Source organism: Tinamus guttatus, unplaced genomic scaffold (genome assembly GCF_059628265.1).
Source record: "Tinamus guttatus ecotype Peru unplaced genomic scaffold, ASM5962826v1 Tinamus_guttatus_pri_ptg000394l, whole genome shotgun sequence".
In the NCBI taxonomy this organism is placed as follows: domain Eukaryota; kingdom Metazoa; phylum Chordata; class Aves; order Tinamiformes; family Tinamidae; genus Tinamus; species Tinamus guttatus.
Genome location: NW_028288928.1, coordinates 1,128,332 through 1,149,909, shown reverse-complemented (window position 1 = coordinate 1,149,909; position 21,578 = coordinate 1,128,332). Strand labels below are relative to the sequence as shown.

General features: G+C 36.1%; 1 protein-coding gene across 1 annotated transcript in view; it reads right to left on the bottom strand.

The window, feature by feature from the left end:
• Positions 1-21,578, bottom strand: part of VWA8 (von Willebrand factor A domain containing 8) — a 158,804-nt gene that overhangs the window by 109,307 nt on the left and 27,919 nt on the right. The window contains exons 5-14 of the mRNA XM_088530943.1: positions 19,917-20,084; positions 17,932-18,096; positions 17,488-17,537; positions 17,042-17,150; positions 13,927-14,031; positions 8,873-9,004; positions 7,488-7,619; positions 7,328-7,405; positions 2,229-2,389; positions 847-960 (exon numbers count right to left, since the gene is read on the bottom strand). Coding sequence (XP_088387069.1) covers positions 847-960; positions 2,229-2,389; positions 7,328-7,405; positions 7,488-7,619; positions 8,873-9,004; positions 13,927-14,031; positions 17,042-17,150; positions 17,488-17,537; positions 17,932-18,096; positions 19,917-20,084 — 1,214 coding nt within the window. The remainder of the gene's footprint in view (positions 1-846; positions 961-2,228; positions 2,390-7,327; positions 7,406-7,487; positions 7,620-8,872; positions 9,005-13,926; positions 14,032-17,041; positions 17,151-17,487; positions 17,538-17,931; positions 18,097-19,916; positions 20,085-21,578) is intronic.

Here is a 21,578-nt window from a genome sequence, read left to right as displayed (position 1 = left end):
TGTGGTCAGGTCAATCTTACAGATGCAGGAATGCCTTCATAGGGATTTTGTTTTATCTTGTTTTCCTTTATTTGTTTTTGCTTTAGTTTCAGATCAAGTAGGATGCATGCATGCCAATTAAGAACATATCTCTGTCCAACATAAGAGACACCCCTCATTTATGGACCTGAAGGTAGAAAACAGCTTTTACAAGTCCCCAAGGTGAAGAAGTAATATTCAGTGAAGCCACCAAGCACTTCCAGTCACAAACACTGAACTGGATGATAACCCAGCAACATGCAAACTAGGCAAGCAAAGGGAAGCCCCTGCAGAGCAGCACTTCACCTCAACGGGGCAGCTGAGAAAAACTGCTGTGCTGACAACCCATCTCTAGGATTTCCTGCCCAATACTGGTTGTAAATTAAATACCAGCTTTCTAGTTAATGAGCCAAAGTAAGCAACAAATTATATTTAAATTTAATGTAGTTCAATTTTGAGGTGCTCCTAATAAAATAGCCCAAAATTAAATATTATATACTTTTAGATTTATGTTTTTGTGTACTTACAATTTCTTTTCAATCTCTAACTGCTTCTGCTAAAGGATATGTTTTTCTTTTAGTTTGAGCACTCTAAACAGGATATAATTTTCTCATGCCACAAAAGGAAAAAAGCTTATGAGGAAACTGACTTTAAAACATGTTTTCCTAGTGATTAAAAGGTATGAGCTTAAGAGGAAAGCATTTTGCAAGATGTTTTTGTAATAAAAAAGGAGATTAAACTCTTTACAGTATGAAATACCACTGACATTCAGTATTTCAGTATATAAATAAAAAAGTATATAATAATAATCTGTAACTAACACATTACCTTTCCCGTAGTTTCTCATCAGAGACCTGCAATTCTTCTTTTAAGTTTTCATATCTATCTTCCCTTAACAATCTGGTGCCATCATAGAGAGTCAGTTCTCTGTCATGAATTAGCCTGTATGGGAGGAAAAAAAAAAAAAAGTAAACTTTACCCAGTCTTTAGATGCTTCCTAAAAATACTATTTCACCTATTGCTTCTTTGGCTATCTCAGTCAAAACGTACATTACTGTAAAACACTCAAAAAAGAAAAGTTATGCTAATTTAAGATGCACCCACATGTGCAGGTAAAATAATTTGAAAAAGCAAAGAGTCTCAGTGCAAAGTCAGCAGTCAGTCAGTTAGTTAAAACAGACATGATTAGAAAAAGAAGAAAAATTTCCATCTTATCAGGCTCAAAACACAGTCATTTTATTTTGCTGAGAGTTCTAGATTTTTTTGCTTCTTGAAGAAAAATATTTATTTGGTATAAATGCTAACATACATTTTTCACACAGAACTTGATTCTGTGTATATAGATGTGACATGACACATGATGTTGAAAGAAAAATCAGAAGGGAAAACTAAACTGGTTAAGAGGAGAAAAACAGGCATGAATCATTCTCTCTTCCGTCTCTGTGCATGTCTGCAATAAAAGTAATAGTCAGCAAATGCTTTTGCAAGAGACTGCTATTAAAGATGGTGATTTCTTTAAGTTTAAGAAAGGCATTATATGGTGCAAGCAACTGAAACAGCATAAAAATTTGACCCCGCAGTATGGATATAGTTATTGTTATTATTAACACACTATCTGCTACTAGCATTTGTATCTTCAGAAAGTTTAATTTATTTTTATGGAATTCAATTTAATATATTCAAATTGTATTTTATTTATGCATTTATATTTATATATTTAGTTATACACTTATTTTACTAAAGTTTATTGAATTTATTGAAATAAGGCTTATAAAGCATATGACTGCAATGATCACATGCTTAATTTAGAAGAATGCTTCAAAGTATTGAACACAATTTGTGATAGATCTTTCATTTTCAAATCTTTGTGCACCTATCACTCATCTTTAGGCTTCATGAGTTTAGTAAGGGCAAAATGTGACTTCTTCGTCACGTCTAAGAACATATGCCATATTCACAAACAGCTGAAAGGTCTAATATTAGTATAGAATTATAAAGAACAGGACAGACTTGTTTCTGCTTTCAAGTATGCAAAGAGCGAGTGTTACATACTTGGTAAACCTTCAATGCTGAGATTGATTTTTATAGTACTCGAAGTTACTGAAGTTATTAAAGTTGCATTCAACAGAGGAAACTTAATTTCCCAGTACGTATGCGCTCAGCACACAGCTCAGGTGCCCCCAACTCATCTGTGTCCATCACATCCTGACCTTTGCAGCACAGCCAGAGTGCCAGGGTTAATTCGATGAATGCCATCCAGAATGACCAGCCTTCCTTCCAGGGCAGCCGTAACAAGCGGCGATGGTCTCCACGCGGTGTCTCCGTTAGGAAGGGTGTATCTTTGCTGCAGCAAATCTCTAGCTGTCATGTCCTGTAAGTACCAATTCATCAGAAGAACTGATGAACTGTTCTGATGAACAGAAGAACTGTTCACCTACAAGTGCTCATTTTCTTCTTCAAAACTGCTTTTGTTTTTTCCTGAGACTACACCCAAGGCAGATCAGCAGGAAATCTTAAATTACTTTTCCAAAGAACACTAGAAATAGACACCAACACACACACAACACCACACATAAAATGTTAAATATCGTCTGATAGGTCTAGACTTGCTAATACTGCCTCTTTGAAACTAGAACAAAAGCCTCTCTTTTTTTTTCATAAATGTCTTGCAGACATATGACAACTTGTATGCAGCTTTGTGTACAGAAGGGGGCAGCAATTTACACCTGTAATAAACAAGTGTCATTCGTTTTATACAGATGGAAGCTGAAAAAGCAACGATTTTGTCATTAATCTTCAAGTGAGATCTTAACATGCACAAAAAAGCATGACATTCTAACTCTCAAAATGAAAATACAGTGGAAATGTCATAGAAGAAAGGACAGAGTTAAGAAAGGAGCCAACAAAAAGACATAAAAAATACACTCTAGCAAAATATCAGAAATATACACTAGAGTGATAGCTAATTTGTGATAGAGTATCACAAATTAACACTTTAGGGATATCCAAAAGCAAAGGCTGGCATATCCTCCTTGCACATATTGCAGATGTTCCATTACAGCAGGTAGGCACTACAACAAAGAAAGCCTTAATAGCCATTTTGTGACTGGAAGTCAAAATTCCTTCCTCAGGCTGTGCTGTGAACAGAATTTAACCTAAAATCAGATGAGAAAAATATTTTATGTTTCAGTTGCAGTTTTTACATGCGTCCTTTCTACAACTGAAAACCCTTTGAACTTTAAAGAATAAAAATAGAACACATTACGTCATGCGGCCTGAATCATTTCCTCTTTCTACATTTCCTTAAAAGCCTTAAAATAACAGGACAAAGTCTGGTTCCTTAGACGCTTCCACATTTGTATAACTTAAAGCCTCACATTCAGATCCATAAAACCAGTAAAATATGTTTATTGTTGGGCTTTTAGATTTTAATGCTGTTTGCTCTTTTCTAGTATTTTATTATTGAATTAGGTTAAAAACAATTTGAAATATATGTATATATTTATCAAAGACAGGGAAAAAATATAAGTGTTTTTATGGTTTGTGTAAAAAGTTGCAAAAACGCATGCGCATTCTCCTGCAGGACACGATACCCAACTAAGACACCTCTACAAGAGTGAAGCAGTGTCTAATATTAACTGACCAGCAGTTTAATGTACTACATATAATGTTTTCTACCTGCAAAACCACCAATGAATAATCATGATGATATTATATGGAGATAAAATTAGAAGTATACTTGTATGCAAAATAGTTTCCAAAATACAAAATGAAAGTTTATACCATAATTTAAATGCTTGAATCAGATTCAACTTAGTGACATATTAAAAATAAAATCATTCACTAACACATGCCCAGGCTCTGTAACAGACTTGTTTCAAGGCTGAGTTTTTGCCCAGTTTGCTCAGTTTGCTGAGTTTTTGATTTACTGTATTACATTTCTATTCAGTTTTAAAATTATCTATTATGCGATACTCCCTTCAAAAATGGAGATAGGGAAGTTATGATTTTTTTTCTTATTTTAAGTAAATCTTGTATTTCTTAAGACACAAAATGCTTATCTTCATTTGCAAATCTTTGTGCTTTAAGTGTATGACATTCATTAGCATTTATTTACTCAAATATATTCGAAATGGGGTAAAAAAAGGGAGAGAGCATAAAATCTAATACAAAGCAAGCTTTTAATTAAAAGTTTTCAGATAAGTCGCACAAAGTTCAGGAAAGAAAACAAGAAGTGTGCACCAAACGCCCTTTAGCAGCAATAGCAATAAAAGCCTCCAAATTAGCCAGTTTTCATGGCTCTCCCAGTGATAATCATGTTCTTGGCAATTACAAGGTGCAGAAATCTGTTTCCTGCTTTTCATGCCAATTTGGACTCATAATTTGTTAATGTTTCTCAAATAAAAAATAGGAAGGAATTTCTAAAGAAAAATCATGAGGTCATGCATAAAAAGAAAACTACAGTCCAGAAAGAGCAGGCTCGCCGCTGCTTCTTGTTTGCCACTGCTTACCTACATTAAGGGACACCTAAAATAAATCTTTCCCCAAAATGACTTTCCTTTGTCAAGAATTTGCCTACATAGATTTTTAGTTAATCAAAAATCCAAGTAATGATGTAGAAGAACACAAATAAGACAGCAATTTTTGTACAAGACGATTTCTATTACAAAAGATAATCTAAGTGCAAAAAGTCTGTCAATGCCTGGTTTAGATATACTGTGAGATAAGGATCAAATTTAAAATGCATGTATCAAACCATGCATATGTCACATGTATGCAAACATATTTTGTATTTGTCCTCTTTTAATAACTTTTGAGATTATATAGGATATTGCATATAGGAAAGTTGTATATGTACAAAGATGTTTAATTCTATATAGGGACATGTATGTACTCCTGAGCCTATACTCCACAGTGATCTCACAAGTAGTCATTTGTTTGCCTTCACAATCCTGTTTAGTATCATAAAAAAGAAAGAAAGGAAAAAAAAAGGAAAAAAGACAAAAAAGGAAAAAAAGAAAAAGGAAAAAAGAAAAATGACAAAAAAAGGAAAAAAGACAAAAAAAAAGAAAAAAAAATCTCTATAACAACACTCTGCTCTTTGAACTTTATGGAATCCTTTGGCAAAACCAAAGGAAAGGTCCACTGCAGTGGGAACTTGTTCAGGCCCTTGGCCTACATTTTATTTCTGGAGGAATTACAGATCCTTCTGAAAGAAAAACACTTCCTGAGTCAGCCAGTGTCATTGTCAGCTCCCCTCATGTGTCTTGTAAGGGGTAATCTTCAGATCCTTTTCAGCAAAGCTCTCTCAGTTTAAAGGTAGGGTCCTGAAAAACACTGGCCACCTTTTCCCTGTCCATCTTTTTAAGCTTCCCGTCCCAAATAACTGTCTCTTTTTGGTGATGAGAACCCAACACCAGCTCGCATATGACAAAACAAGAGCTAGGCTGGGTCCTCAAGTGGGTTTGTCAAGTCAGAACAGTTATTTTCCTAGGAGGATCTCAAACATGCCTGCATGGACAAGCGACAAAAAAAGTACGGAAGAGGGCTGGACATATCAGTCCTGGCTCAGTTCACATCTGGCCGGGTTAAAGCATGGCAGAAGAGCTCTCATGTGTGTGACTGTCCACGCAGACATAAATTCAGGGTCTGTGACTTTATTAAAGGCATCTTGTGGGACAGAAGGGCAGTAGGAACCTCTCTGGGGAGGTTCTCAGATATACAGAAAACAAACTGCGTCTTGCTTCTTCCATCAGCATTAGTATTTCTTTTTTCCATTTTCTCTCATTTTTTTTGTCCCTTCCAAGTTATAGTGCACCAAGATCCCAAATGGACACTACCATCCAAACAAGTAGGGAGCGCCTACTGGCTATGGAAGATCACACTTGAGCATGCCTCAACTTGGGGTTTGCAAAACAAAAGAGAAAATCCAAAGAATTTTCCCAATAAAATAAAAAAATCCTAGCCTGACGGCATCCTCACAGCTTCATGTTTATTGTTGCTTATACCCTGTGAAAACTGGCAGCTCCAAAATCGTTCATTCTCCTGCTGCTGTGTATGTTCACACTTTTTGGAATCATTCCGCTTCCCCGTCTTATTTTTCATTAATCCAAACTTTAATACGAGCTTAGTCAGAACGTTCACTCTGACACAATCTTTTCACTTACTGTAAACTTTCTCCTCCAACTTCCTAAAAAAGCACTCCAAGATCCTTGCCAGTCCCTTCAAGGCCCCGGAGACCCTTCTGACTTCTCCAGTTCTCCCTTCTTGTCATCTTTACCCTGTGACTGTCATTCTAAGGCAGCTAAGTCAACTGCTTGTCTTACTTATTAATGTATATTACTGCAACACAGTAATATAGTATATTACTATATACTATAGTACATAAATGTATATTACTGCAATACAGCTGTGTCACATCCAAAATCATTGGTATAAACAGAAATATAAGCAAAGAAAAAGTATAGAAATTACTTTTTTAAATTATATTTGGCATCATAAAAATATAAACATGTAAGAGAATATTAGGAGATGGCAGCACGAAAAAAAAAAGGAAAAAAAGAGAGAAAAGCCATTATGCATTCTCAATATAATAAAGAAAATGCCTTCAAGAATAATAAGAAAAATAATGTGGATAATGGAGAACTCCATTATAAAATGACACAGCATACGGACAAACAAAAAAAGGAAGGAGAAAAGGTCTTCCAGGACCATTCAACATGGAAGTACAAGTAGCCACCACTCTGACCTAATGCAGGAAACATACTTCAAAGGGGAAAAAATCCAAAGAAGAGAAGGCAAAAGAGACCAGGTCTTCTTTATGACACTCTTTTAGACACGCTAAATCACAGCACAAGTTGTCAATTCTTCTCAGCTAGGAGAAAAATTGCTCATTTAAATGATTCTCCTTACACTTTTCTTTATGTAAATTTTCTATCTTTCTCTTGCATTCATACTGAAGTCAATACAATGGAAGCACAACAGTACCAGGGCTAAAGAATATGTAAAAACAGAACACTACCTATATTGCCTTGGCTGCATAGTATCTAATGCTGCAAATCAGAAAAGATTTTAGACAAACATTATACAAAGAGAGCTCAAAATGTCCTATAATAACCAGAAAACTTCACTATCTTCCAAGTCTTGGCTGTCTTTTTTTTTTTTTTTTTCCTGTACCAGTGATTTTGAAAGCTGCAGTTGTAAATGAAGACTCCAACTTACAAAGAGAATCTACCTCTGTGTGTTATATATCAGACTATGTTAAACAGAAATAGCATATACTAAAAGCATCAGCAAATAGTTTACTTACTTGATACAGCATGATAGGTTCTACGCTGTATCCCAGTATATCGGCAAACTCCTTAGCAATAACTGTTTTGCCACAGCCCTAAAAAGATTTAAAAAATAGGAACTAGATTACGTTCTAGGAAACAAGAGAAACAGGGGACAAAGGAAATTTTAACTCTTACTTTTCCTCCAATTAAACACATATCTTTAACCATATGGGATTGCATCATTTCTGCCAACAGCTGATCATGACTGGGAGTCCTTATGAAAGAATCTGATCCAGAAAGCTTTAATGGTCCAGTCCCAGCAGGAACCTATATGGAAGAAATAGAATAAAAAGCTAAATAAACTATGTATCAATAGCGTTAGAGTTCATGTGGACTGGGTTACACAGCACCAAAAATATTGTAATAGTTTGCTGATAACTCTCATCTATCAAATCTACACCTTTCACTGCTAAAATGAACACTGCATAATTTGTAATAGATCCAACTTCCTCCACCCCTCCACTGCCCACTTTAAAGAAAAACAAGGAAATGGTAACCAATTCAACAGTAGCTTTGGGGTACTTGAGGCTGTTCATGGTAGAGCCAAAACACAAAAGTTGCCAATATAATTCCTTATTGCTCATCAGAGAAATAAGAAGAGAAGGAGCAATCTGTATTAGGAAAACTTGAAGGGATTATTTTGATTGGAGCTTCAGAAAGCAGCAATATTCAGTTTTTCTCCACATTAAGACACTTGTTCTATTCCCACTTCACGGTTTTAGTCTGAAAACTGTTTCATCTGTAAACTCCTAATATCCTCGTGTTCCCCAAAAGGCATATTCTGCAGATGAGCTTTCAACAGTTATCACCTCCAAACAGGCCAAACGAAAGCAAAAATATTTCCCTCAGTAGAGTCTCATCGACTCCTTACAGATTCACCAATATGATCTCTGACTCCCATCAATTCATCTCCTTTACAGAGACTCTACAGTCTCTTCAAATGAAACATTCACATCAAGTTCTCAGATCAGCATCTGTTTCCTCATTAAGACCTTATTTCACCATCTAGCAGGCTATAAACTTCACTGGAAGAAAATCAAAATAATCATATTTGATGCGATTACTTTTGTTCTCTTTTCCCAATATCCTGTGTCAGAACATTAGCAAGTATTCATTACATTTTATTTGAGGTGTAGACAAAGATGGACTTTTGCTTTTATTCAAAGAAAAAGAGAAAGCAGCACCAAGAGCATCATGTATACTCCATATAATGCCAATTCAATCAAAAAAAAGAAATCTAGAAATTTCTTTTATCTGTTCTTTAGCACTTGTTTTAATACAAGATACTTAAATAGATAAAATGTAGCAAAGTATTATTCAAAGACAAAAGCTTGTTTAATCATAATGCAATAATACAATAATTAAATGATCTACTCATAAATATCACATTAAGCTACCAAAAGTTAAGTATTCAATGCACTTGATACTGTAACTCATTTGTAAGTGTCAAATTCTGGATGAGATGGAACTCAATTAGTGATAACTAAAATACATAGTTTTATGAATATATGAATTAATACCTGGAAAAACACTTCTTTATCACCAATCTGGACAGCTACATCAGCCTTGAAGGTTTTATTTCCAAGAACACTTTCTACTTTGGTAATCCTTCCGGGAACCAAATGGCTTTTTGAATCCTGTAGCTCAAAACGCTGTAGAATTAAGGGAGGGGGCAAGAGGTGAGGAATTAATTATTAAAAACAGCCTTTGCTTTTTTAAAACTCTTCCTCCTGAAAACGCAGCCAGAAGCATATTCAAGATTAATTTCTTGTGAAGTCCTAAATCCATTTACTTTAAGAGCCTTATTATTAGAACAAAGTCTCTGTTTGTTCATTATTCAGTGAAGAACCTGCTGCTTACCTCTAGTAAATTCAGGTAGGTCTTAAACAATATCAGTAATTTTTGAAATCAAGAATTCACATACTTTTATTCAAATTTTTAATGGTGCATTTACTTTATGCTTCCATTAAAACCAAACCAAAAAGAACCATCATCTACTTAATCTGACTGTAGTAACAGACATAAATAAAAACAACCTACTGTGACTTTGCCAAGTCTTAAGACAGCAGACTTAAACAGTAACAGAAATAGATGATAACCTTTAGCATCACTCATCTTTGCAGGCCATTATAAACAACTCAGATTTAAATTTTTGGCTACCAATAATATTAGGCGTAAAATATTATGTTTACTTAGCTCCATGGCCTTATCATACAATGAAAATTGAGAATAGCTTGTACAAATTAAGCCATCAATATTTCTGGACATAACAAGGACAAGAAACTGTCCACCTGTCTTTCCAAACCTCTTTTGAATACTATACTCTTTTTATTCAGCATCTTTATTTGATGCTGTACATAGAACGCGTGAAAAGTATTTTTAAAATTCTGTAAAAATCTTTTTTATTGGGGAGGGAAACTTACTACTATATACATGAAGTCACTGAAACTATAGGATTCAACAGAATAAAAATCAAATAAATTAGAAAAAATGGAATATTAGTCAAGCTCTTCAGAATTCTTAGAAAAAAAATAAGAGAAGTCATTAAAGTACAACTGTTTTTTTAAAAAGCATGTAGTTCTATTCCTACGCAGGTTCATTGCTCTGCCTATTAAGTTTCAGAAAAATTACTGAAAAGCACTCATACAACACTTTGGCTCTTCATCATCCTTATAAATTCCATTCTGGAATAAGTACCTACAAAAAATTCATGTTTAAAGATGAATTTCAGCTAAATGTACTTTAGTAAAAAAAGATGCCTGAAATTATATTTAATTATATTATTATATTATTGTAGCAGCTGAGCCTACTTCAAACACCATTAAAGGTCTGAACAGCAGCAGGCAAGAATGCAAAACAAGCAGTATTCTTAGAAATGCTCAAACTACAATTCTAAGAAATTAAATGCTCTCAAATCTTATATTCATTAGAAAACTGTAATATTCTAACTAAGTTAATGGATTTTTGGACAGGGTCAAATCTGCTTACAGGCAAACCTCTAAAATCTCTCAGATACAGAGGAAGATAACTGTAAGTAAGCAAGCAGACTTCTTTTGTAACAACAGTCTCTGCACAAACACAAGCGTTAAAAAATAAAGATTTGGAACAGATCTTGTGCACAGAGGCAGGAGCATCTTGGAAGCCTAAGATTTCTTAGGTGGATTTTTGTTGTTGTTGCGGATCCTACACCTACCTTTTTAGACGCTCAATCAAGACAGGGAAAGAGTATCTCTGTGCAGATCCTCACTGAATTTGTACAATAAATTTGAATAATCTCCTGCTAGCAATAAGATGCTGCTGGGCTGGACAGCTTATTGTAAAAATAAGTTACTATACTTACTCCTAAAAAGCAGGAAGCAAAAACACTCTCTGTGGCTTTTGAAATTGAACTTCCTTGGTCTACATTCAGTTCTACGTTCAGAATTATAATAGCTAGACAAGTAATGACAGAGAAGCATGAAATGGTTGTACAATCCATTACATTCTGCCTGCGCCAGAAATTACTTCTTCTACACAAAATCCACATTGATAGTGGCAAAGGAAAAAAATATTTGTGGCTTGGAAGAACAAGTAGTGACTACGTTAAGTATCAGGAAGTTTGGGAGATACTTGGACAGCCAGATAAGAGCAGCCTCATTGCCTCAGACTCAAGAGGAAAGAAAAGACCAGCCACCAAAACAAGATAGGAGGTTTGGCAGTCCATAATCACCAGGTCACAATCTGCCCATCTAGAAACACGTGACAAACAGTAAAAAATGAGAAAAAAAAAGGTGGGGGGGGGGAGGATTCTGAGCAGTGAGAAGTATCTAATGATCAGCAATATCTCATCATGGAAGCTGCAAAGAATCCTCTGGCGATCCAAGGAGGCCAAGGGAACAGAGAGCTTAAATGAGACATATTTGTAGATAGTTGCTTGAGGCCACAAGACAGCTAATCTAGTCAAAAAGATTTCTGCAGGCATCCAAAGACAACCAAACTTGTTTAATATTCTCTGCAAGTGAAGGAAAGGGAATTTTGCAAGGAACAAGAGGACTGAAGCAAAACATGAACTGCAAGTACAAGACTAGATAAACAGAAGAAGCCTGAAGAACAGATTCCACTGTGATGGTATGTACTGGCACTAAAAGCATTGACTAATGCAAAACCCCAAGGATTATATAAAACATTAGGGGAAAAAAAGAGAGAGAGAGAGAAATCCTTTCTTATATCACAATTTGGTATAGAAAGATGTCAGAAGTGAACAAAACTGTCTGAATAAGAATGATGATTCCAGTTTTCTGAACTGTTAGCCCACGCTCTAGGAGACAGTTTTGTATAGCTTGAAGAGGATGCAGGAAAGTACACAGGGACTAAACCTAAGAACTCACCATGCTTCTGCCAGCCACCCCTCCCCAACATTCCTTGGGGAATGGAAGAATTTTTTTTTTCCCACCTTTAATGCAGTTCTAAGAGTACTAATGGTAAAAGAGTATTAGAAACAGTTTCTTAGCACTGTTACCTTTTTTAAGACTTATTACTTCACATTTGTGAAGTAATATTGCAAATAGAATCATAGAATCATAGAATGCTTAGGGTTGGAAGGAACCTCTAGAGGTCATCTAGTCCAACCCCCCTGCACACGCAGGGTCACCTAGAGCACATGGCACAGGACTGCGTCCAAGCGGGTTTGGAAGATCTCCAGAGAAGGAGACCCCACAACCTCTCTGGGCAGCCTGTTCCAGTGCTCTGTCACCCTCACCGTCAATAAATTTTTCCTTAAGTTCCTGTGGAACTTTTGGTGCTTCAGTTTCTGGCCATTACCTCTAGTTCTGTCAGTGGCCACCACTGAAAAGAGGCCAGCACCATCCTCTGCACTCCCTCCCTTGAGGTACTTATAGACACTGATTAGATCCCCTCTCAGCCTTCTCTTCTCCAGGCTGAACAGGCCCAGCTCCCTCAGCCTCTCCTCATAGGGCAGATGTTCCAGGCCCCTGATCATCCTTGTGGCCCTGCGCTGGACTCTCTCCAGCAGCTCCACATCCCTCTTGTACTGTGGGGCCCAGAACTGGACACAATACTCCAGGTGCGGCCTCACCAGGGCTGAGTAGAGGGGCAGGATCACCTCCCTCGACCTGCTGGAGACGCTCTTCTTGATGCACCCCAGGATCCCATTGGCCTTCTTGGCCACGAGGGCACACTGCTGCCTCATGGTCAACTTATCATCCACCATGACGCCCAGGTCCCTCTCTGCAGAGCTGCTCTCCAGCAGGTCAGTCCCCAGCCTGTACTGGTGTCTGGGGTTATTCCTCCCCAGGTGCAGAACCTTGCACTTGGCCTTGTTGAACTTCATGAGGTTTTTCACCGCCCAGTTGTCCAGTCTGTCCAGGTCCCTCTGGACAGGAAAGGAAACTCCAATAGAAGGAAACTCCAAACAAAAATACATGTATTTGGTGACATAAAGGGAACAAGTTTATGTAAGAGGAGGAAGAAGAAAGAATATCAAAAAAGGCAAAAGAGAAAAATATAAATAACAGGGAGGAAGTCACAAACTCAATAATTGTTGAAAAAGAACGTTTTACCAGTCATATCAACCTACAAAGAAACCTTACACAGGAATCAAATGCATTCACAATATGTAAAATTCAATATAAGAAATGTAAAATTCAATATAAGAAATGCAAAATAGAGGAAACTAATGAGGTTGAATGTGAAGACATGCACTATATGTAACTGATGTGAAAACCAAAATGCCATGAACCAAAATCCCACTTTTTTTGCTTTCAAGGCAAAAAAGCAGGGTATGGGAGATGGGCACAGGGACAGGCTACAAATATTTCCTGGGCACGTAGGGTTGACTTCAGGAAGACCAAAGTTCCACCTCTATACCCAGCAGGTACAAATAACTTCTGACTTACAGTGCTGGAAAATCTGGGCAAGGTGCTCAGGGTTACAATGCTAATTTTTAGCAACTTCTACAATACATTAAAAGATGAAAGAAAGCTAACATTGTGCTCAAGTTTTAAAGGATAAACAGAATAACATAATTGCAAAGTTGATAAGCTACTAATAAACATGGAAAAAAAAACAGCTGAACAGATAATGGGGTAACAGAAAAACAAGAAAATGCTGAAGTTTTTTCTAAATTGCTCTAAAAGAGCTCTAAAGAGAGCAATTTAGAGAGAGACTACTATGACGTATGGACCGTGCTACACAATGTATTTCATGTTATCGGATCTCTATTATTATTTTAATATCTCCTCTTAAAACCCAAGGGACAGAAGGTATTTTTAAGCACCTATCTTAACTACATAAAGCTACTAAAGTAGCTACTTTAAGTTAATCAAATATTTATATCATAAAGGTCTTTAATCTCCTCTTGAGCTGAGGTCTAAACATTCTATAGAACATAAAGCTCTGCCCTTTCATGATAATGAAATCTCTCAGCTTACTCAGATTTTTGTAAAATACTGTTTTAATATCAGCAACAATGTAACTATTTAAATTTTTTTTTAACCTGAAATAATGAAGTAATACTAGTTAAGAGAACTATTTTCAGAAGCCACTGCTTGCTGGAATCATAATGCACAATACTTACTTTTAATGTATCTTTGACTGCAGTCCTGCCTTCCTTTCCAAGAAAAATATTATAGGGGTAAAGCCGGTCAATAATATGCTGGACTGACATCATAGGAAAGGCATCCTAATTCAAAATAAAAATATAAATAATAGTTTAAAAAAGACACATTCTTCAGCTAGTAATCTGAAAATCATATATAAGAATATAATGGCAATATACAAATGACCACTGCATCCAGTTAATGTTCAAACCTCAAAAAAGACAATTCTGAGGCACAATTCCTTATAATGTAAATGTCTATAGCAGGTCAAGTGAACTGCACCCTAGAAGTGACTCACTCCCCTGCACATAAAGAGAATCCTTGGTAATTGCCCAGATACCTGAAGACCTCGAAGCTTAGAAGAGATGGATCCCACCACAGATAACTGAATTTCACAGTACTACTAGAAATGGACCATATGATAATAAAACTCACACAGTCAATTTCTAAAAATTTCTGAGCAGTTTGATCAAAATTGTTTTACTCTGAAACATTACGAGGTAGGCTTGCACTTTCCTATGCACAGCTCTTTGTATCTGCCTGGTAATTGAAGTGGTAGTTCTCTTGGCGCTACTGCTTGAATGAGACATGGATTCCACTTTACATGGATTCCACTCGGTGACAGAGCCCTGGAACAGGCTGCCCAGAGAGGTTGTGGAGTCTCCTTCTCTGGAGATCTTCCAAACCCGCCTGGATGCCACCCTGTGCCACATGCTCTAGGTGTCCCTGATTAAACAGGGGGGTTGGACTAGATGATCTCTAGAGGTCCCTTCCAACCTCAACCATTCTGTGATTACCAAGGTATTAGAAAGAATGGATGTACCATCCATGCATCCACTAATATGCCGGAAATATTACATGCCTAAACTGTTCTTTGGAGGGGAAAAATGTCAAACAACATGAAATCATGCTCAATCTCTTGTTTTAGAAAAAAAAATTATTAATGACTAAATTATGCATAACAGTAGTGAAAAACAACTAGTCAGTGCGCTGGTACTATTTTAAGAATTCACCAAAGCAAGTAGAGAGGATATCATATAATCCAAATAAAACCAACAAATTTACAATAAAAAAAATACATAGAAACCCAACTGAAAAAAGAAGAGTTGCTTTGAAATTAAATCAGGAGATACATATTTTATGAAATGCATAACTCAATTCGCACTTGCAATCAGGAATACTATTTATAATGTTCCATTTAAAGAACCATCAGTAAAAATAACCCATTTAAGGGCATTCTAGTGAATGTACTGCTTAAGGGATCAGAGAACCCTTTATTGCATTTTAAAAAACCTCTGTCTATACATAAAGACAAAACATATCATTTGTCTATATTATTTCAAATAATAATTATAATTATAATCTGAAATTAGCCTCTTTTTAGAACAGCTCCATAGGAAAAAAAAAATCTCTCTTTTAGGAGGAAGGTGTTTTTAATCTAAAAAAAAGCATATAAATGAAGCATTCTGGGACAGTGTAAATCTGGAATGGAAGACAAGGAAAAAGTCATTGCAATATATTATTTCCATACTGTTAAATGGTTAAAATCATCCTAGTTCGATTAAAGGATGGCAATGACCCAGCTCATGAAGAAAAAATGCTTAAACTAGAATGAATGAGAAAGATCAGTTTAGAAAACTGAGTGATTAAAACTAATTCTAAAAGAAACGGTTCTGGTCTATATATAAAAGCCACTGTCATAGAAAGATAACACTTTACATTGTCTAATATAAAATAAAATACTTCATTCCATAGTTTAGATAATAGCTTAGGGCTCATTTTATTTCCATTACTCTAAAAGCCATCTGGCATTCATTTAAAAATAATTTCTCACTCCAGGCCTCAAAGAATAAAAAGTTGCAATTTATTTTAAAATCCAACATGTATTTCTTTCCTAAAGCCCTTCAAATACTGTTTCTTTTCTCTGTACTTGAATTTTAAGCACTTCATAGTATCTGACACAACAAAACTAGGTCAAACAAAAATTCTGTCTGTAGCGCATCGGGCACAATGTCTTTCTAGAACACAACTTGGGGACAAAGCAAAACAGTAAAACAAGTAATAAATGTGTTTCAATGTGTGCAACCCAGTAAATATGTAGAAGCAATCTTCAAATGAGCAGTACTGCAAGGAAAATGCTTGCAGAGGAGATAAAAACTATCCTAGAAGCCCTTTTGCAGACAACTACACCTTGGAGAGGGGGTTCAAAAGAAGCTGTTCTAATATCTTACCCTCCTGGGTTGACAACCTCTTCCCACTTGTAAAAGGATACGTCATCTTTTATACATCTCCCTTTATACAAATCTCATCATCTTACTGACTTCTTTCAGGAGGGAACTTCTTTCTCTACTTTGAGTTTTTACAAAGTAATTGCGAAGAACGAGGGATAAAAGGCTGACAGCGAAAGCAGAAAGAGTGCCATGGCAATGGACCTGGCCTGCCATCGTGAACCTAGCAGACAGTTGTTGTATTTCCCTATGGACAGCAGCTGCCAGCAAGAATTGTATTTTCAAGTATGCACAAGCTGCATCTTCAGATTGCTCCCTATGTCAATGTTTAATCAATTGAAAGTCCTGCTGTGTGATTCATTTCACACAACTTAAGTGCCTCTAACTCAGGTATATCCACATTCGAACCAGTTATTTTTGGTCCTCCTAGGTGTCAGTGGAGAGTAATAGGTGTCTAGAGTATGTGATTAATCCAGTTTGCATGTGTAATATTAAAATGGAAAAGTCGCATTCCTATCACACACTTATTTCTAATTCTCATTTTCCTAAATACGTGGCCTAGACGATGGTAACAGCATCATCAGACAAACTGCAGATGCCTGGAGTAAGGTGAGATATACAACACAATCATTCCGTTGAATGCTCACACACAATACATGACACAACAAATCTTGTGTCATATCATGCTTTGTCCTTCAATATTATATCATGTATAATGAGAAACTCAAGCCAAACCACCCCTATTTTTATGCGTAATTTTTTTTAATGTTCATGTTAATCTTCTTCTGAAGACATAACCAGTCTAGCTCTAATTCTGAGGAATTCTAAGTTCATACAGTTTCACAGCACAAGTGTATGCACATACCAAAATCTGAACCGCAGCCGATAGGCTGTCTAGAGGAAAATCTGGAAGTCCCAGCGTAGAAGATTCTTGAGAGCAGAGAGTTGTAGCAAAAGACAGGAGCTGAGAAACTCTGCATAGAAAAAAAAAAAAAAGTAATTACAGAGATTTATACTTGCCAAGTATATTTAAATTACGAAAGCATAAAAAGCTAAACCCAGCATATGATGCTGGAACTATTTCTGAGCACAAATAACTGACGTATGTGTGATTGAAGTTCTAAAGCATTAAGGATTCATTATATGAAGGCTGCATATGAAAAGCCATTCGAGCAAACACCCACACATATTAAAAAACTTCTTCAGCTCTGGTATCTATGCAGTGATAGAAGTAACAAAAATAGCAAGGAATCCTGAAAGGACATCATATTCCTTCATTCATTTCTATTTTTTTTTATTATGAAAGATTACCTCTCTGTAGAAATGTTTGATCCAATTGAATATAATAGCTGAAGATGGTCCTGAAAATAGAACATAACATCACACAGTAAATTAATTTTTGGAGGTCATACTGTGGGTCATGGCTCATGATGCATTTTCTATTTTTCCTTTAATTTAGACATGAAGAATCCACCCACCACTCCTTTACACAGAATTAATTTTACAGAAGTACCACATTATCAAATTTAGGCTTATATTATTTTATAGAAGCTATTTTTTTCTGCTGTAGCATTCCCTGCCAACTCTAATCCTGCTTTTCAGGAATTTATTAGGTAGCCATATGAACAATGCCCTTTAAGATCAAGGTATTACCTAAAGATTCTTTTCAGAGTTGAAGCATGTAGAATGTAACGTCAAAATATTTGTTAGTTCTACTCAGTACATAAGATCCAACTTTTCTGCAAGGATACTTACCTTAAAGGGCAGATGATAAACATCTCTAGCTTGAAATCTAGAGCGAAGGGGAGGATCCAAAGGGTTACCAGAATATTTAGGTACTGGCAGACCCAAAGCTATTACTCGAAAATCTTCACTAACCCGAACAATCTTCCATGCATCCAGCTCTGTTTTTGTATGATCCTAAATAGGCAAAATACAATAACAAGAATGAAAAAAATCATTAAAACCGTTGATGGCTGAATTGCATACATGAACTGACTCTTGAAGCAAAATGTGCAAAGCAAGAAAGTGCTGAGCTACTCAAATTTGAAGATCATACAGGCAAAGTTTTCAGATGAAGGTAGACAAAATAGTTAGGTGTAGCTTTCAGCCGTCGTATGCCCAAAGACCCCATAGCTGTTCAAATTTCAGAAAAAAATGTTACACGCTCATTTTTGCAAAACACAAATAATAAAGAGACTACAATTTTTATTTTAAAACATAAGAGATGTAACCATTTCTTCATTTCTTCTACTTATGAATGTGAAGACAACTCTAGTCTGAATAAAAAAAATATGCTTTAAACAAGCAGAGCAACACAGAATTAGATTCCTTCATGAGAAATACATTTAATTTGGTGTTTATTCAATCTTTGCCACAAAGATTCAATGCATATAAAACAGGCATCCTTTAGTCACATTACAGTCAAGTCTTTCCTGAAACTACAAGAATACTTCCTGCAGACCAAGCTCTAGAGTAATTATTCACACGGGAGAAGAGAAAATGAACATTAGCTTATATAATAAAATATTCCCCAAACATCAAAACAATATTAGATTTAGTATCACAGCAAGAAATGTATTTAATTCATCTACTATTATCAGTGTGCTTGAGGCACTCATTTTGAAATATTTTATCATTACAAAAGTGCTAAAAAGAAAAAAGAGGAAGATGCCCTACATAACCACAACCAAATCCTGTCCTTAAATGTTATTACATTTTAAAAGCTTATTCTGTAAATATAATAATAATGCTTCCAACAATTATACCTATTAATTAAATATTATAAAAATGTTTTGTGGAAAAGGCATGGATCGGGAGAATTGTAACCTCAAAGGAGGATAATAAGGAATAATGAAAATATTTGCAAAAATCCACTACAGTACTTAATGGAACGGCAGATAATTTAATAAAATCAGGATTAGTGGCAGAAGGTTTACGGCAAATTTTCTTCCTCTGACTTTCTATGACACATTGGCTTGAACCACACACGTAACCACTGCTGGGTAAGACAGACCGAGATCTGGGTGAGCAGGGGTCACACTGGTATATAAGACACAGCTACTGGACAGACAACTACAGCACATGACAGTAAGATAAAGAACACTACAGAAAACTCTGCTGAAAGTTTTCAAGGTCTCCAGAAGTTTTAAAAGTATTAAACTCACATTTAAGCAGCAGCACCAGAAACTTGGAAAACATTAATATGATGAATGTAGCAACAATAGCAGAAACTAAAATACCATTTCTTCTCAAAAGATAAGTTTCACATCTTTCCTATAATTTAAGATTGCTATTTACCTATACTTTTATTAATTAAAGATAAGACAGCACTGAGGAATATAGCATCTCCTATCACAATCTTTTTTTTCTCTTTTTTAGTATCCTAGCATTTCAAAAGCTTTGCAGAGAGTCCTACAATGCTAAAGCATTATCTGAATTTCATGGGAACACTTGGAACTTCAGGTCACAGTTAGTAGCTTTCACACAATTTAATCCAGCCTACTCTTTTTGATGCGAACAAAGGAGATACCAAAGTGAAAAAAAAAGTTGTGATCATTAAAGAAATGTTTGGCTTCTTCCATAACTTTTACCTTGCTAATTCAATCCCATGTCATACTCTAGAAAAAAACATCAGCACTTTCCTGAGATTTCCCCCATTTTCCCCATGATGACTCCAACCAAACAGCATTATCAAAATGGGAAAACAGAAAGGGAAAAGGTAAATGTCCCTTCCATACCTGCAAAAGTTTGTCGTAACGTTCTGCAGACATGAGAAAACGACCATCTTCCAGCTGCATTTCCCTGTTCTCCAGCAAATTGTTCAACACGGGCAAGACGTTGCGCTCGGCCTTCTCCAAACCTTCCAGCACAAGGATTCTGCCTTCTGTGGCTGCACGAACTGCACACTTTTGACAAGAAAAAAGCAGTATTACAAGAGAAATGTACAGCATTGCATATCTCATGGAATCCTGCTGGTAATGAACCGGCAGATGCTTCCCTTACACTGTTTATTTCCATGACAAGCAATAATCCTAAGCAACTATCATGAAGAGTGACAACTAATTGTCTATACAGTGCTACACTGCTATCATCTGAGCTGCCCTTCCACCTCCTGTTCCAGGACTGCAAAAATTAGTTCCAATGTCTTTTCTATCAATGGAATAAAAGCGAAAATCTTGCAGAAATATTAGTGTATAGCCACTATCTATTAACTTGCGGCCCTTCTTCTTTTTGATGTTGGTTAATCATTTCTGTTTTCCGTGTATTTCAATGCCATCTAACACTTCTGGGATAGCATTTTATACAGAAAATATAAGATCACGGTAATTGTACATATTTGTAAATATTTTAATATAACTGTAAACAAAAAGTCAGATGTTCCTCTAGATTAGTCTGGTTATACACCAGTGTAAATTCGCTCTTATTATATTGCCAGCTTGACAAGAACATAACTCTGTTGAAAACAAACACGGACCATAAAAACAAAATAATGCCCTAATTAGACAGATGTGTTTAAAATATATATATGAAATTAAAAATAATTAGAATTATATTCCCTGATTGAATATGGTCTTCTCTAAAAAGCAGGAGAAAAACCTGTAGACAATAAATATCAAGATTCGTTGGCTCCTTTGGGATGGAAAGCTATTCTCTGTATTTCATTGCATGAGTTATTTATATCAGGATTTTAAGTGCATAATGTGGGGCCAAAAGGCAAAACTAAACTCTGGTGCTGGTAATTTTGTGCAACTTTTTTGCTGTAGATGACATCCATTCAGATAAATTAACTACACTTCATAACTAATATTCACAATTACTCTCCAGGAAACACTCTGAAATTTAATACTACATTCTTAACTGTTCCTGTTTTGCAGAAGTTTAAGCAGATAATAATAGTACAAATTTAGGCACAGGCAACATTTAAAGGCACCAGAGAGTCTTCTTTTGCATTTCTATTACTTTTTAACACTATTTTAGACATCAGCAGGTTGCAAAGGGAGAGTGACTGAAGCCCCCTCCCAGCATTTCTGCTGTGAACTCCAACAGCCTTTCATATGATGCTAGATGGGAATCCCCAGTGAATACGACAGAGGCCAAAGACTTGGGCAGAGAAAGAGGGACAGAATGAGAAATAACAATGAAAAGGTATCAGAATACAAAAATAACAAGAATACAATCTCCATGTGAAAGCAAAAGCATGTACAAGGTCCTGCTTCCAGGGAGAAATCACCCCATGCACCAGTACAGGCCAGGGCCTGACCTGCTGAAGAGCAGCTCTGCAGAGAAGCACCTGGGAGTGTTGTTGGACAGGCTGACCACGAGCCAGCAAGGGGCCCTTGTGGCCAAGAAGGCCAAAGACATCCCGGGGAGCGCTAGGACGCGCGCTGCCAGCAGGCCGA